Source organism: Patiria miniata, unplaced genomic scaffold (assembly GCF_015706575.1).
Source record: "Patiria miniata isolate m_02_andy unplaced genomic scaffold, ASM1570657v1 HiC_scaffold_30, whole genome shotgun sequence".
In the NCBI taxonomy this organism is placed as follows: Eukaryota; Metazoa; Echinodermata; class Asteroidea; order Valvatida; family Asterinidae; genus Patiria; species Patiria miniata.
The window spans coordinates 2,032,000-2,048,335 of NW_024037070.1; the positions used below are offsets into that span (position 1 = coordinate 2,032,000).

General features: G+C 43.0%; 1 protein-coding gene across 1 annotated transcript in view; it reads right to left on the reverse strand.

Annotated features, from left to right (window-relative positions):
- The window catches only part of LOC119739059, a 108,050-nt gene that overhangs the window by 19,454 nt on the left and 72,260 nt on the right, over positions 1 to 16,336 (reverse strand). The window contains exon 7 of the mRNA XM_038213894.1: positions 9,217 to 9,375. Within this exon, the coding sequence (XP_038069822.1) occupies positions 9,217 to 9,375 (159 nt within the window). The remainder of the gene's footprint in view (positions 1 to 9,216; positions 9,376 to 16,336) is intronic.

A 16,336-nucleotide genomic window follows, 5' to 3' on the forward strand; every position in this document is an offset into this window, starting at 1 on the left:
CATACCGGTGAATTAAATTTCTAAAAAATACATCAGCCGGCAGAGCCTCTCGTCTTCCAATTTGATTCACATCCCATAAAAGGTAAATAATGAGGAACAACCCTGTTGATGCTGATAGCAAATCCCGCTTTCCGTCCCTTCATAAACTCTGATTCACGGCGGCAACTTTCTTGAAATGATTTTGGAATTTTCCAACAAGATATTAGTATCAACGGATTATTCCCTGAATTTTGCTTGCGCTTTGCACAATACCGTTCTTCCTTGCTATTTTCTCAGCTACAAAACCTCTTCTTTTTAAGAAAAACACAAGTACAAGTCTGAGGAAAACTAAAATTCATGGTTAAATTCCATTTAACTTAACGTGTAGTGCATGGCGACATGTATGATTACGCCCTTTCCCTGTAAACACAATCATGGATCAAGCTAAAGAGCACAAATCTAGAAAGAGAGTCAAGCTACAGTTTTGATGTGATGCTTGTGATGTAATTTATCATCTTTGATGACTAACACAAATACATTTCAAAGTCAGGGGAAAGTGGCCAGGAAATGCCTCAGATTGCACTACAGAGTATCTAGATCCAAAAAAAGTTTTGCGATGAGCAAATGTCCAAAACTTTTCACTACGATAGGCTAAATTTTGACAAATCCTATGTAAAGTTCATCAAGTGACATATACTGGTTAAACTTGCAGATGTGCAGTGCTCCAAATGTGTCTTGTACAAATTACGAAGATAATATGCATGCATAGATACATGCATAGTGTTGGGGGGGGGAGTGGCTTTTGGTTACATTTGGAAGGGATTGGGTCAAATCCTGGATCTGCCTCTGCAGGCCTGCCAACTCTAACACATTGAGCGTAAGATTATTTCAGGTATTCTCATGCTTTAACGCCGACATGGGATTTCTCACGCAAAAAAATATATATATAAAAAGATAATTGACTCCAAACTTGAAAATGATGTTTAAATTATGATAGCTCAAAAAAAGGTTAAAGTGGTCAGAAATTGCCTCAGATCGCACCACAGAGCGTCTGGAATCCAAAATTTGTCGGGGTCCTTAAGCGGGCCCCGAACCCCACGCCGTTAGGGCTTCGCGCTACGCGCTCGCATCAACTGAGCTCCCTGCCCTGAGATGAGCCTGACCAATAAATTTTAGCTTCCTACGGGCCTGCGTTGTGATAAACTCAAACTCTATTACCAATTATTCCAACCATACTCTTATTAAATTCCATGATTAAAATCTCGCACTGATGGGTCTCATTCGGGCAATAAGCGACTGAAAGTGCTTAAGATCGTCACTGAAAAGTACTCACATACATGATACAGTACACACAACCAAACATCCACGAGATGCACACAAATGACACACCATTGAAAAATATTTTTAGTCTGGTCCTAAAGTACTCCACTGCGCACACTGCATTGATGTCTATCAGGTGCTTGACTGCATTCTTATTAGACTTGTCACCAGTCCATCCATTATCGCGACATTTCGCCAGAAGTTTTTGGTCAAAAACGATACTTTACAAGTATTTTTTTTTCGTTAGGTAGAAAATGGGAAATTCGTAATGTTTTAGAGGCAAATCGTATTTTCGTTATTTAACAAACAATTCGTAATAATTACGAAAAAATCGTACTAGTTGGCAGCTATGCTTTGGTTTTACCTGGTTAATGCAGGCCTGTCCATCATTTTCTTCTTGCTATTATAAAGACTAATTTTTCTTGTGGTTACGCCTTGCCACGCGAGTACACTTCTTGTCCCTTGGCAGCAAGAATGCGCTGCATGACTGTTGATTTATTATGCACAGGCTCCCGATCGCATATGTACGAAAGCCCATTAGCGCCACTGCAAGTATATATGTTACAGATTGTGTAATTCGTTATTACGGATTATTAATTCGTTATTACGGATTACTAATTCGTTATAACGGATTATTTAATTCGTTATTACGGATTATTAATTCGTTATTACGGATTATTAATTCGTTATTACGGATTATTAATTCGTTATAACGGATTATTAATTCGTTATTACGGATTATTTAATTCGTTATTACGGATTACTAATTCGTTAAAACGGATTATTTAATTCGTTATTACGGATTATTAATTCGTTATTACGGATTATTAATTCGTTATTACGGATTATTAATTCGTTATTACGGATTATTTAATTCGTTATTACGGATTATTTAATTCGTTATTACGGATTATTAATTCGTTATTACGAATTAGGTCTGATGTTCTCACACGTGGAGAGCACGTGACCAGGGGCCTGTGTATATAGGGCCGCTAGGCGGCGCTATCTTTGTATACAACGTTTGCACTCCTGTGCCATACTTGCCGAGTATGACTCAGAACGTATGAGTAATTTGTAATAACGAATTAATAATCCGTAATAACGAATTAAATAATCCGTAATAACGAATTAGTAATCCGTTATAACGAATTAGTAATCCGTAATAACGAATTAATAATCCGTAATAACGAATTAAATAATCCGTAATAACGAATTAATAATCCGTAATAACGAATTAGTAATCCGTAATAACGAATTAATAATCCGTAATAACGAATTAAATAATCCGCAACATATATACTTGCAGTGGCGCTAATGGGCTTTCGTACATATGAACTAAATGGTGATAATCTAAACTAAATGGTGATATATCACCCTTCAGGGACCCGGACATTGTACTTTAGAACTCATGTCACATGACCAAAACCATCGGGGCACAATTTTATCCCCATTGTTTTTTGTTTTTATTTTTATGCTCGCCTCCACTTCTGCGATCTCCGGGGCTTTTTTAAATGCTGGACACAAAGGCAAAGTAGCTCGTATTCAAACCATGGGGCCATGTCCCCTTTTTATTGTATCCACTTCGTAGGGTCCGACCTCTTTTCTATAGCATTCTATTCTGTATCTACATCCTAGGGGTTCAACCCCCTTACCTACAGCATTCGCTGTAAACAACATCATATAGGGGGCAATCCCTTTTCTGAACCAGTGCCTGTATCCACAACACATAGGGACCCGTCCCTGCCATTCCATTGCCTTTATCCACATCATAGGGACCCATCCCCTTATATCATCTGTATCAACATCACAGGGACCCATCCCCCTTGTATATCATTGCCTATATCCAATGTATACAAATTTACTGATTTATGCTAATTGTCCATTTACAATTCTTGATTGATATGAAAACATTTACGTTACACTTCTTTACCACGTGTTCAAATCCATTTAAAAGTGAACCCGACTCGAAATTTACCACACACACCAATCATAAACCAGTGCAATCGAAATGCATTTATATATTAACCAATACTCTGAGTACTGGTACCAAAAACCAAGTTGTTAACCAACACCACAATGAAATTCGATTTAAGAATACACCACAAACTTTTCACCAAAATTAAATGAATTTAACTTACTCTGCCACAAAGGCTGAGCTACACGCACCGCCAGGGCACAATCCAATTAATTTGCCACTATTTAAAGGCAAATCTCACCATTTAATGTCACCAAGGCACCCCCCATTTGCCACCAAGGGAAATCTCACCATTTTATCAATGAAAACTCTATTCACTATTCTGACAAGTCTCACTAGTCTCCACATCAGAGGGGCCCGTTCCCTTCTATATCATCCCAGCATCTCAGTCGAGGGCTATCTGCCGACCAACAAACATGTCCCTCTTGTTTTTTTTTAGTTTCTTGTTTCGTTTTTTGTTGTTGTTTTTTTTCTGTCGGGGCCTATCCACCGACCAACAAACATTTTTTTTTTTCTGTCACGGCCTATCCACAAAAACATGTCTTTTTTTCTCTCTCTCTGTCGGGGCCTAACCATCGACCAACAAACATGTCTCCTTTTTTTGTTTCTCTCTGTCGGGGCCTATCCACCAACCAACAAACATGTCACTTTTTTGTTTCTCTCTGTCGGGGCCTATCCACCGATCAATGTCGTGTTTTGTTTTGTTTTTGGTTTTTTCCCTCTCTCTGTCCGGGCCTATCCGCCGACCAACAAGCATGTTTTTTTTTGTTTTATTTTCTTTTTCTGTCGGGCCTATCCACCGACCAATAAACATGTTTTTTTTTCTTTTTTTCTCTCTGTCGGGCCTAACCACCGACCAACAAACATGCCACTTTTTTGTTTCTCTCTGTCGGGGCCTATCCACCACCAACAAACATGTCTTTCTTTTTTGTGTTTCTTGTTTTTTTATATCAGCCGTGCGGAGCACGCTGATATACTGTGATCGTCCCATTTCTTTCTTTCTTTCTTTCTTCGGGCAAACGGTCACGTGACCAATATAAAAATGGCCATAACTTCTTAACTATTCAGCCGATTTCAAACAAACTTGGCCAAATTAAACCTTGTCACATGCCCTACCTAGCCATGTTCGTAAAATCCGGCCACTGGTCATTAAAGGGGCACTAGAGGTCATTTAATGAATATTTACAAAATGCTTTTTCTCCCCCAGTCTTGACCCAATTGATGTAAAACTTGGTCAGTTGTATATTTAGACCGAGCCTCACAAAAATTGTTCACAGAATTTGGCCAGTGGTCACCTATTGGTCAGTAGGGGTCATTTTATGAAACAAAATTCAAAAACTGTTTTACATTTTAAATCTTTGCAGCCCTGTTCAGTGTATTTTTTTATCTCTAATTCTCAAATTTCATATTCATGACTTATTTGGTTGTCGAGTTATTTCAAGTTTTTCATTTTTCAAACGCATGTAAAAAGCAATATAAAAACATAGGAATTCTGGGAAGGTTTCAAACCACCACGATACTGTGGATGTTGTGTGACATACAGTGGCATCTCCAAGGGGGGGCCAGGGGGGGCACGTGCCCCCCCTGGAAAACCTAGTGCCCCCCCGAGTGCCCCCCCCCCCCCCCCCATCTGAGATTTGGGTTGGTAAAAAAAGTTCTGCGCGTTGTTAAAATCATTACCTCAAAACTAGCAATTTCTGGAGATATCTTCAGATCGAATTTAGCATCAAATGTGGCACCATTTTGCATCTAGCCCATCCTCCGTATGCGAAAATTTTCCAAAGGGGAGGGGGGCACCCCCTCCCCTTAGACTCCTCCCCCAGGACGGCGATCCGTATCCACCTAAGTGCTCCCCCCCCCCATCAAATGCTGGTGCCCCCCCTGTGCCCCCCAGACTGAAAAGTCTGGTGACGCCACTGGTGACATACAGTGCCACACTCTCCACAGACTTTGCCCATAACCGCAGAAGTGGTGTCTGGATACTGCATTCCTTCGGTCTGTCATAGCATGCAGCTGTGCCACCTGTGTAAAGACATGTGTTCAGCCAGATACTCATGCCATGGATTAAAAAGTACGGAGGTCAATAAGTAACACTAATGCTGTGATTAATTTTTGAGTGTTTTTAAGGATTAATATACTGGCATTAACTACTGTTTCATGTATTGTCTTGACGGCTATTTTATGTAATGTTTCGGCAGTCTTAATGTCAAATGTTCATAGTTGTTCCTCTTACATCCTTTTGCCGATCTCGGCCACATTTAGCGATGATCACCTTGTGTTCAGTGCAAGTTAGTATTCAGACAAACCGATAAAACGGCAATTTAGGCTGATATCTGTGCTTCGGGAAGCTCATTAGCTCTAGTGTTTCTCTCTGTCGGGGCCTATCCACCGATCTTTTCAGGCCGCCTTCACATCAGAGGGGCCCATCCACCTCTATATCATAGCCTTTTTCACATCAGAGGGGCCGATCCACCTCTATATCATAGCCTTTTTCACATCAGAGGGGCCGATCCACCTCTATATCATAGCCTTTTTCACATCAGAGGGGCCCATCCACCTCTATATCATAGCCTTTTTCACATCAGAGGGGCCCATCCACCTCTACAGCCTGTCCCCCCCCCAAAAAAAAAATGCTGCAAGCAGAAACGGGCTCTGTGTCCTTGGAATATTGAAAAATGTTTCATGATGCTTATATTATGTTAAACCTGCGATATTCAGCTTTCAAATGCTATTTGTTTTATCAATTTTGCTTTTGCCAATTGTTGGGGACAGTTGGGGTGCTGAATTCCCTTTTCTCGCATATCAAACCCCAGAGTCTTTGTAAGGAAAATGCTCCCGCCCATTGACTCCATGAGCTGCTGAGATCGGTTGGATCTCCATTTACAGAATATGGAACACAGATGATTTGCATCAATGATGATTATCTAGATAAATACCTGCCCTGAATTTCTTTTACTCACAAACTGCTCTTCAAGCGTCTATTGTTGCGATAACATTCCCGGTATACCAAACTCATTGTCACTAAGAGCTATACAACAACTTTTAGAATTAAAGGTATGACACTCACTAATTACATTTTTAATGATCATCTCGCTCTTTTGGGACTACGAATCATAATACTCTTTATCTATGGGTGGCTGGTTTATCAAGGCTAGATGAGTATTCAAGACTGTTGTTGAAATACTAAAAGGACTTTCCATACCTTATTGTGAGAGCAATGATTTGAGCGAATACTTACTAAAACTGATATCAAACCAATAACCAGCTGCCAGACTGTGACAGGTGTCACTTTGCTCTTATAATTTATGGATAAAAACACATATATTACAGAGCCATGAAATCACTTTTTCTACTGTTGTTCACTCAACTTAAAAATAAAATGGTCGTTCATTAAAACTGACTTGCAGTTCCAGCAAACAAGGACCCATAAGCTAGGATTGGCATGTCATGCCGAACCATATTCCATATCTGTGTTCATGTCTAAGGCGTGGTGATGATGATACAATGGGCTGCCGGAAAATAAAGGCATGATTGCGCTTCATTGGATTGTTATACAATTGTAATCTTGAAAATGCTTAATTATGCTGATATAAGGGAAATTGTCATTAGATACCTATGTTCCAAAGATGCATTTCCTGAACCTGTGCATGGTGTCCATGTACATTTTGTTGATAAATCTCAGCCCTTGTGGGCCTATCGAGCCATGTGCCCAATCCGAGGTGTGTCAAACCAAACCTACATTTTACCGCTGTCAATAAATAATTGCCCAACTCTGCTATACGAAGAAGTCTGCCCTTCTATCTTAAACTCCTGTGACTCCTCGACTCTCGGGTCCATGTTTTGGCGCAACAGGCGTTGGCGTATACCATTCGCCCACAGGCGGCGTAACATTTCCCACAGGAATTCATGTAACATTCGCCCACAAGCTTGGTCTATTCAGTGTGCCTGTAAACTCAAGGTGATTAAAGAGAAAATTGCATGTGTGAGATAAACATCATTGTGACCAGGAATCATCACCTGGATAAATGATTAATCTTAGGTCCGTTATGAGTAATGGTTTAAAGTTCAAAATGTAAGAGGAAAAGAAAATGGACACCACAATAATTACTGTTCTATGATACATGTAACAAGCAGGTCCTCTGCAATTCAGATGAAATAATGGTTTATCCAGAACTGTACTGACCAAACAAAGTCCGGCCCGCACTGCGTGATTATTAACAGTAAATCTGTGTTATTTCCCTAATTAATTATGCGAGTATGCCTATTATTTGTTCCTTTAAAATGGGTATACATTTACAAAGGCTTTAAATCACTAAAATAAGTGATAACCTTATTTGTTCCCTAACTAATAAAACCCCACCTATATCATAGGCCTGTCATCTGAACAAACACCCATACGGCAGATATGCCCTTAAAGATTAGTGTAACTTAATTTAGACCCACATTTAAACCTACATTTCTCATTCGTAGATCGCCATCAAGGCACTTCGGACCATCCCTTGGGACATCACATCATGTAGGAAGGACCACAACATTCCATCGTCATGCATCATTGCGGAACGCCACTCCGCGCCGTTAGCTATTATCTGGGACAATCAATGCATTAGCCTTGCATGCAATGCGCCCCATGTACAAAACGCATGGCAGTCTATCTGCTGCATTTTGTCAACTGTCATTCCTGGGACAATTTTATTCAGGTTTCTCAAAATCGTTGTCAAAATATCACTATATCTGAAGGTACCAAATCCAAGTTCCTTGCTCTATGGCTGAATATATGTGTAAAATAACGATTGATTCGGGTGACTTCATCCCCTTATTCAATTTACTAACGACTTACATGGATCTTTTTAATGACTGCCAAAGAAACTGGGTTTCTCCTACCTTATTTTCCATTTGACTAAAAGGGAAAACCTGAAAATACTTCTGTGTCCACACTGACAGTAACACCAGCATGACTGAGCCTCTCCACAAAATCAAAAATCTTGAAACTGCAGTTCGGCTCGGTTGGGCCGTGATACAGCACGGCCTATAGGGCTGGCATACAAAGAGCGGAGCGAACATCGAAATGCGTCCGGATGTGATTAGCCAGATTAAATTTCTGATAAATTCTCTTCCGCCCTTAACGTCGCTAGCGGTGCAAATAGAAATAGAAAAATAGATACCATCGATAAATGGGCATTGTCGTAACATACGTTTATGGCCATTTATTTAGCGAAGCACCCTCATCAGCTGCAGAGTTGCTGAAGTACGCTGAAACGGTGCGCATGGCACCCGCTATTGGTCCATTCACCGCACCATGACAGAAGGGCCTCACTGATTGGTCATTGAAAAATAATGAGGTAATTCTTCACTCGGCATTTTTAGCGCTGAAACGGAGAAAACCTGAACTTTTAGCACCAATTTGGGTCACCGATTAACTGTGGATTTTATATGTGAGTTTCCCAACATCTTCCTGAGTAGTTTAACGCACAATTTATTTGGATCTGTGACATTCGTCAACAAACTGCAAATAATCAGCCATGCATGTTGGTCTATAAGCCTAATAATGACAAAAATTATCTAGAGAGCAACTCTTTTTCAACAAACAATTTTCAATAATCAGTGGCAAGACACATTCTGTGATAAAGTTATCGTTTTTGGGGTTTTTTTTAGGGTGGGGGGGAGGAGGAGGGCGGAATGTTTAAATAAATGGGCTTATTAATTGAAAAGAGTCACCCTCATGTGTCCAACTGGATTAGACAGCTTTTTTTCCTTCCGTGTCAACCCCCCCCCCAAAAAAAAAACCCACACACAAATAAACAAACAACCCACCCAAGAAACAAACAAACATAAATGAGGATAAATTAAATAGATGGCTTTTATGTATTATTTGATAATACAAAAGCCAAGAACAGTTGTAATCATGAAAGTTCAACTTATGATGGATGAAAAACAATACTCACAAATAAACTTTTTTCCTTGTCGTTATACTGAAGCCATTGAAGTTGAGTTTCTTTACTATGGTTACATCTTCTGACAATTGTAGAATATTAAGAGCTTGTTGATTATCATCATCTGGTTTGTAGTAGGACAATTCACCTTCCCGTATTCGAATCCACCTCCTAATTAAACAAAAAATAAAAATCAGTTAAATATACATTTATAATAAATCTCATGAATAAATCAGTGTTGTAGTACTCGTACTCGGTACTCGTACTCGAGTACTTTTTTAGGAGTACTCGTACTCATACTCGTACTCAAATGTCAAAGTACTCGTACTCGATATGATGGAACTCATACTCGAGTAGCAAAGTACTCATACTCGCACTTGTACTCGATCATCAAAGTACTTGTACTCGAATAACAGTACAAAGTACTGGTACTCGAAAAGCGGTACTCGATAAGAAAAAAATGGTAAAGCACTTACGTTACCACGGCCTTTATCGATACTTTGAGTTTCAAATGATCGATTGCCGAGAAATCGAAATGTTCTCTACTCTAAGCACGTCTGTACAAACACAATTAACTGCTAGCCGTGACTGGGTCTGTATATAGGTCTGACTGGGCCTGGGCCAATTGCCCACAATGACCCATTTGCCGTATATGGGTGCAATGGCCGATCATTGTACACACTGTACGCCGAGGTGTTCCTCAAAATGGGCGTACGATTAACTTGGGTGATTGGAGCAAAGCCATTTTCTGAACCCCGGTTTTGGTCCTATAATACGGGTAAAGCCCATTGCCAATGTGCATGAATGGAAAAAGAGACACAGCCAAGCCGAGGTTTGAAAAACGGCCCCTAGTCTGGTTACGGCAGCAGGTCCACAACGGCCTAGCCTTAAACAGAGGCCTATGAATGGGAAGCAGACTAAATGCGTACTGAGACACCTGCAAAAAACGCGTATCTGCCGTGTTTTTGCATGCACGTTGCATGTACTTTTGTATGTGTACGCTTACGCTTGTCTGTGTGGCACTTCAGTCACTTTTTTGTGCCCAAATTGTATACGTTGTCTGTGCAAAGAACCCCAAAATACATGTGTCATGTTGTCTGTGTCCTATGTTGTGAAGTTTGGGATCACAGGGAATTTGTCCAAAATGGTGTGAAACGCCACAGTGCAGCGTGCATGTTTTGTGCCGTTCGCATATCAGAAACATATGGGACAACTCTGAACTTCATCAAGCATATTAAGCGAAACTTCATCAAGCATATGCGGAACTTCATCAAGCATATGCTGAACTTCATCAAGCATATGCGGAACAAACACCCTGCTATTGTAAGAACACTAAGAACAGAGGTTGAAACTAAGTAGAAATAAAGAATTATTTTCTCGGCCATTTGAATGCTTGTTGTACTTGCGCTTTTTTTTAGTATGAGGAATCCAAGGACCGAAAATACATAAATAATAATAATAATAACTAGAGCTGTATGTCTGTTTGCAAACAGAACACAGAACGTATTTTTAAAAATTTTATGTTTTGTTGGTCCTTTTGCAGTCACTTTTCAGAGTGCTTCAAGCAGTGAAAGGTTGTTAAAAATGCTTAGAATCATTCTTAAAATATAATTTTATCACATGACGCCACATGCCCTGCAATGACGTCATCTTGGAAACCCTTCTCAATGCACATTTTGTCATTGTGGTATTGGTTTGAACCAAGTTTAAAGTCAAATAAAGCAGAATAAAATTATAAATATTTAAAAAATCATAAAAAATCAAACGATGACGTCATCGTGACGTCACTTCGGACTTTGCATACTAGTTGATAGCCGTGGCTGACTATAGAAAGCACCCTTGCGTCGCAGGTGATCTCTCTCCAGAATTTCTGAGACGACACCCAACGGGCCTGAGTGTGGGGGTCGGCTCGGTAGGGGCGTCACCGACGCCACCCAGAGCGGGGGGCCGATTGCCCACCGCCACGTCCCCCGCCGCTAGTTTGTACATACTGGCGTGCAGGGGCAGAGTAGGGGCATGGAGCTGAAACCATTGCACCAGCTGATGCCTCGGCCGTCTGTTGGCGAAAGGGCTTGAATGGTTTCTTAGGGGATGGGCGAAACGAGGGAGCACCTCTCGTTGCCTTCTTCCCAGATAACTTGGGCTTGTCAGTAGCTGAAGGCTTCTTCAAGCTCAGTTTGTCCGCTGTTTCAATTCTTTTGGCTTCAACTTCCAGAATCTCCTGGAATTTGCCTCCGAAAAGGTCTTTGTCAATATAAAGAGGAAGGTCTTCTAACTTCCTCTTAGCGCCTTCGTGCGGTATGTAAAGTGCCTCCATCACGTTAGTCCTACGTGATTTGGCGGACAAGATAGAGATTCTCGTAAACTGATCTAGAGAAAAGCGGAGTATTTCGTCCAGACAGCGGAAGGCTGCTGCTAACATATCGGCTGGAATTTGTGAATCTTCCTCACATGCGCAGACGATATATTCAGATAACAAAAGTAAAAAGGCGCTTGTTTGTGAGCCAAATCTAGCCGCCTCATCGACTTTCTCCATTGTATCCTCCATCTTTGCTCTAGTCTGATCGACAAATATTGATTTGGTCGGGGCTTTGCCGCTATCTCCAGTCAATTTGTCCTTGGCTGTATCTGGAACAGCAGGAACCGTAAAGAAATCATCTTGGTCCTTTTCTGGAAACTGGAAATAGGCTGCCGACCTTTTGTTGAAAGCAGTCCATTTCTTTGAATCGGCGATCTGTTGTATGCGATCGGCGCATAAACGATCCACCGGCATAGCTGGGAAAAGTGGATCGCGAGGTTCCTCCACACCAGTCCGGCGTTTGAAAGAACGACGGGTGGTCTCTGGCTTACTGCTCTCTGGTAGTTGCAGTACTCGAACCATATCTCTTTGAACCAGCCTCAGCTGAGTCTCAAATGGCGAAAAATTGCCAGGGTCAGTGGCCTCTTCATCCCCAGAACACCCATCTTGCGAGTGAGTGGAAGGGGGGTGAGTACTGTCGACATCTATGTCAGGAACATCTTGAACAGAAGTACCCAAATTCATAGATGGGTGTAAAGAAATGCCCACCTGTGATCTCGGGGGCGCCCAAACACGGCCCGTAGTAGGTGGATTATCTGAGCAGCACTGATGGCAGCCCCAGGATCTGGGGTCCAGTGTGATCCCCTCTCATCCCGCCCGAAATTGGCAGGATTGCGCCCGGATCCGGCTGAATTAAGCCTGGATCCGGCCGGATCGCGCCCGAATTCGGCCGGATTGGAGCCGGATCCGGCTGGATCACACTCGGATCCGGCAGGATTAGACCCGGATTTGGGTCCGGAAATGTGGCCGCCGGGAGTGACTTCTCAGTCACCGCTGGGGCCGATCTCCATTGTTGTTGTTTAGTGAGGGCTGCTAGCGAAACGTTGATGTCCTGGAAAGCTTTTAGAAAGATTTCCATGGATACACCTTTGTTTTTCTTTTTCCGATGCGTCGACTTACGGGGGGAATCCCCTGAAGAAGACGGCGCTGCCTTGTGTTTCTTTTTCTTACTTGGGTGACTTGATTCACTGAATGAAAACTCCGATAATATCCTTGGAATTCCGGAGCATTGATCAAAGAACGACGTTGACTACGAGTCCGTGGCCCGAATTTGGGGAGGAGGCAAGTCAGTCACCGCGAGTCCTGCCTATTCCGCACGGGTGGGAGCAGGAAGCTCGGAGTGCGATGAACGCGCAGACGGGGCCGGTGAGGATTGAATCCTTTTACTGCTCCGTGACTGGTCGTCCCCGAGGGTTGCTGGAGCCAGCAGACCAGGGGGACGAGGCGAAGAAATTCCCATGAAACCATGGGAAATCGACGCCGGGTTGCTAGGTGACGCTGATGGTCCGGAGACCAGTGGCGTGATCGAGCAACTAGTGGTCCCTTTTTGGGTCTTGCCCTTGGGACCGCTGGTGGCCTTTGATGCGGCCTTGTTAACCGCGGGACCCTTACGGCTGGTCGCCTGGGGGGCCGTGGTTACACGGGGAGTTTTATCCCCGGTATCCTCACGGTGTTCCATACCGTAGGACGTATGTTTGATGCCGGTCAAAACGCGTAAACACGGGATGACCGTTACAGACTACGGCGATGTCCCTGCGTGGGGACTCACTGCTATCTCGTCTTTTCGTACTATTGTACTACTGAGATAAATGCAGTTGAGAACGGCCGAGGGGAAGGGAACGACCGCTGGTCGCTGTACCCCACGGAATTTTTCTTTACACGCCAGGCGAAGCGGCCGAGGGAAGGGAATGGCCAGCGGCCGATATACCCACGAATATCTCGCCGCTATCTCGTTTGTCGTCGCACTATCGAGATAGCTTAGGACGGCCGAGGGGCAGGGAACGACCTCTGTCGATATACCCAACGAAACGTCCTCTCCTAGCTTACTAGCTCCGCGAGCTAGCTGAAACGGTCAGGGGGGAAGGGAATGACCTCTGTCGATATACCCCCACTGTACTCGTCTCGCTAGGCCCTAGCTCACCGCGAGCTTAGGGGAAACGAACGGAGAACAGGGAACGGCCGAAACCGCTGTATTCTTCGAAACGTTTCGCTAGTCCCCTGAACGGCCGAAAGTCTGACTTCCGGAACAGGGGCCCCACGTGTGGGGCGACTAGCAGACCTTGTGGAGAATAACCGCACTCTCTCTCCGGGGATATACGACGCACTGTCTCCCCTAAAGGTCTTTACTGATTTCTATGGAGTCATAAACTAAATGCACTGCTATTTTTTTATTTTTTTTTGACAAAGAAATATTATTATTAGATAACTGTACAACAGAAATAATGATAATAACTCAGGAAAGCCGACTCGGCTAAAAGGGGATTGCACTTGATCCCAAAGGGAGAACCCACGATGCCTACCCGGCACTGGGCTAGTCCCGCGGTGCCGACCTGGCCCGCCGCACGTGGTGTCAGACAAAGGCTGAAAAACCTGCTACGCTACGTGCAAGAAAAACGACAGCAAAATGACTCCAAAATGACTCCAAATGAGAACTACTTAACTCAAACCAAACTCTACAGATTCTACACAACTCACTTGGTTGATAAATTCTATAAAACAGAAACTCTTAAGTGAAAATCGTACAAAAACTCGTCAAAAGGCAAGAGCAAAAATATTTGCTTCTGCACGATGCCGTCGCTAAGAAAAAAGAGGAAGTATAATGGCGGATTCATGATGTAGCATAATGGGTAGGCCCCGAGAGGGCGCTCGGTGGTTGATTAAATCTTTTAGCGTTTGAGCCTGTCGGCTGAATAAATATGCATATGTAGTAGCTATTTGGGTAAGTGAATGAAGTAGACTGATACATTTGTAATACATTTTCCTAATCGCTCCACTGTGTGGTTTGTGTTGTGTGTCACGAAAAGTTTTCTGTTTCGTATGCAGCATAAACAGGGCTTTTAGATAGTACATCAGGCAGGGGGCTGCTAGCCTACATGCACACCGGCCGTGGGGCATAGGTTGTCCTGAAACCCTCCAGTGTTGGGTGAGTGTTGGCGGCCGGACCTGTTATTACATGTATTTTGTGAGATAAATTTAAGGTTAAAATGTGACTGACTTTAAATAGTGTACTTCATCATAATGTAATTGTATTCATAAAGTGTATGCGAGGCATAAATTCATGAACTAGTTTTTGTGCATTTTTCTCTTGTAGTGGTCTTTCCGGGTTTTTCCGTGGTGTTTCCCGTACACATCTGTATAAGTTGTATTCGTCGCTGTTGCATGTTGGTTGACTTTGTGTCCCGTGGATCTCAGTCTCGTAATGAACCAGTAGATTTTGGGGATACATCGGTGTCTCAAGTCTTCGTTCTTCTTGCCCGGAACCTGGGATCACTTCCCCTCCTCGGAGTTGATAGCGAGACTCCACCCAACCCCTGCCCCTCGCGGAGGTTACTACATCTTCATCAACCATTTGCAGGTGAGTAACCCATTGTAGTGTGTGGTGTCGTTCTGTACTTCAGCAAGAATCTAGCCATACGATGTTTCATGCTGAGCTTTGAACTACCCTGCAAAACCTGTTTCTTAAGAGGTTCTTTGACAACTCTAACAGACCTTTCCGTTGCCGTGTTGGCGGCTGGATGATACGGGGGAACAAGTGTGCTTTACGACATTCTGCTGCATGAACTCTTTGAACACAGTTCTGACCAAAACTGAGGCCCGTTATCAGAAACAAATTCTTCAGGTAAACCACGGCATGCAAATTTTGATCTCAACTCATCTATGGTACGCTCAGTGGTAGTGCTTGACCCCATGTGCTTAACCTCAATCCATTTGAAATGAATATCTACCAGTACCAGAAAGTGATCATTACCCTTTTCACAAAATCTACACAAACTCTCTAAAAAGGTGTACTTGGCCATGAACAGGGTGGCAGTGGTGTTTTTGGTGGTGTATTTCGGCAGTACGTCACTGTCAATACCAGGCCAATACACAAAACTTCTGGCAAATGACTTCATGGCTTACTATGCCAGGATGTTCGGCATGAAGTTAGACATAATCTCAGGCGCGGATCCAGGGGGGGGGGGGAGAGGGGGAATAAAAAAAAAAAAAAAAACAGCTCTGGCAAAAAAACATTTCATAGAAATCCCTCAAAAATAATGTGAACTCCCCCCCCCCCCCCCCCCCCCCCCCCGCTCTGACACCAAAACAACTATACTGATAATAATGTCCGCCTGTGCACAAAATACGGACAGAGCCAGCTTGGTTAGGGGGTATTCGTACACTATTCTGTAATAAAGTGTTAATAATCGTCAGATTTGAACAGCGCCCCAATTGAAAGTATGGTACGAAAGTATGGTACGAAAGTATAGAACTTGCAGTGTGTAGATTGAGTTCTCACTTCCCACGTGAGTTCTCATGTGGCAAGCGAGACAACGCATCTGCAACTGCGTTGCACTTGGAGCTTCTGTACTCAACCTTGTAGTCATACTGGGACAGCAGGATTGCCCAGTGTTGCATCCTTGATGCCGCCGTGGAAGGTACAGCTGACTTGGGGTCAATTATCGTAAGTAGTGGCTTGTGATCAGTCACTAGGGTGAATGGTCTCCTAGTAGAAACTGATGGAATTTCTTGATTCCAAACACGATGCCGAGTGCTTCCTTTTCTATCTGTGGGTAA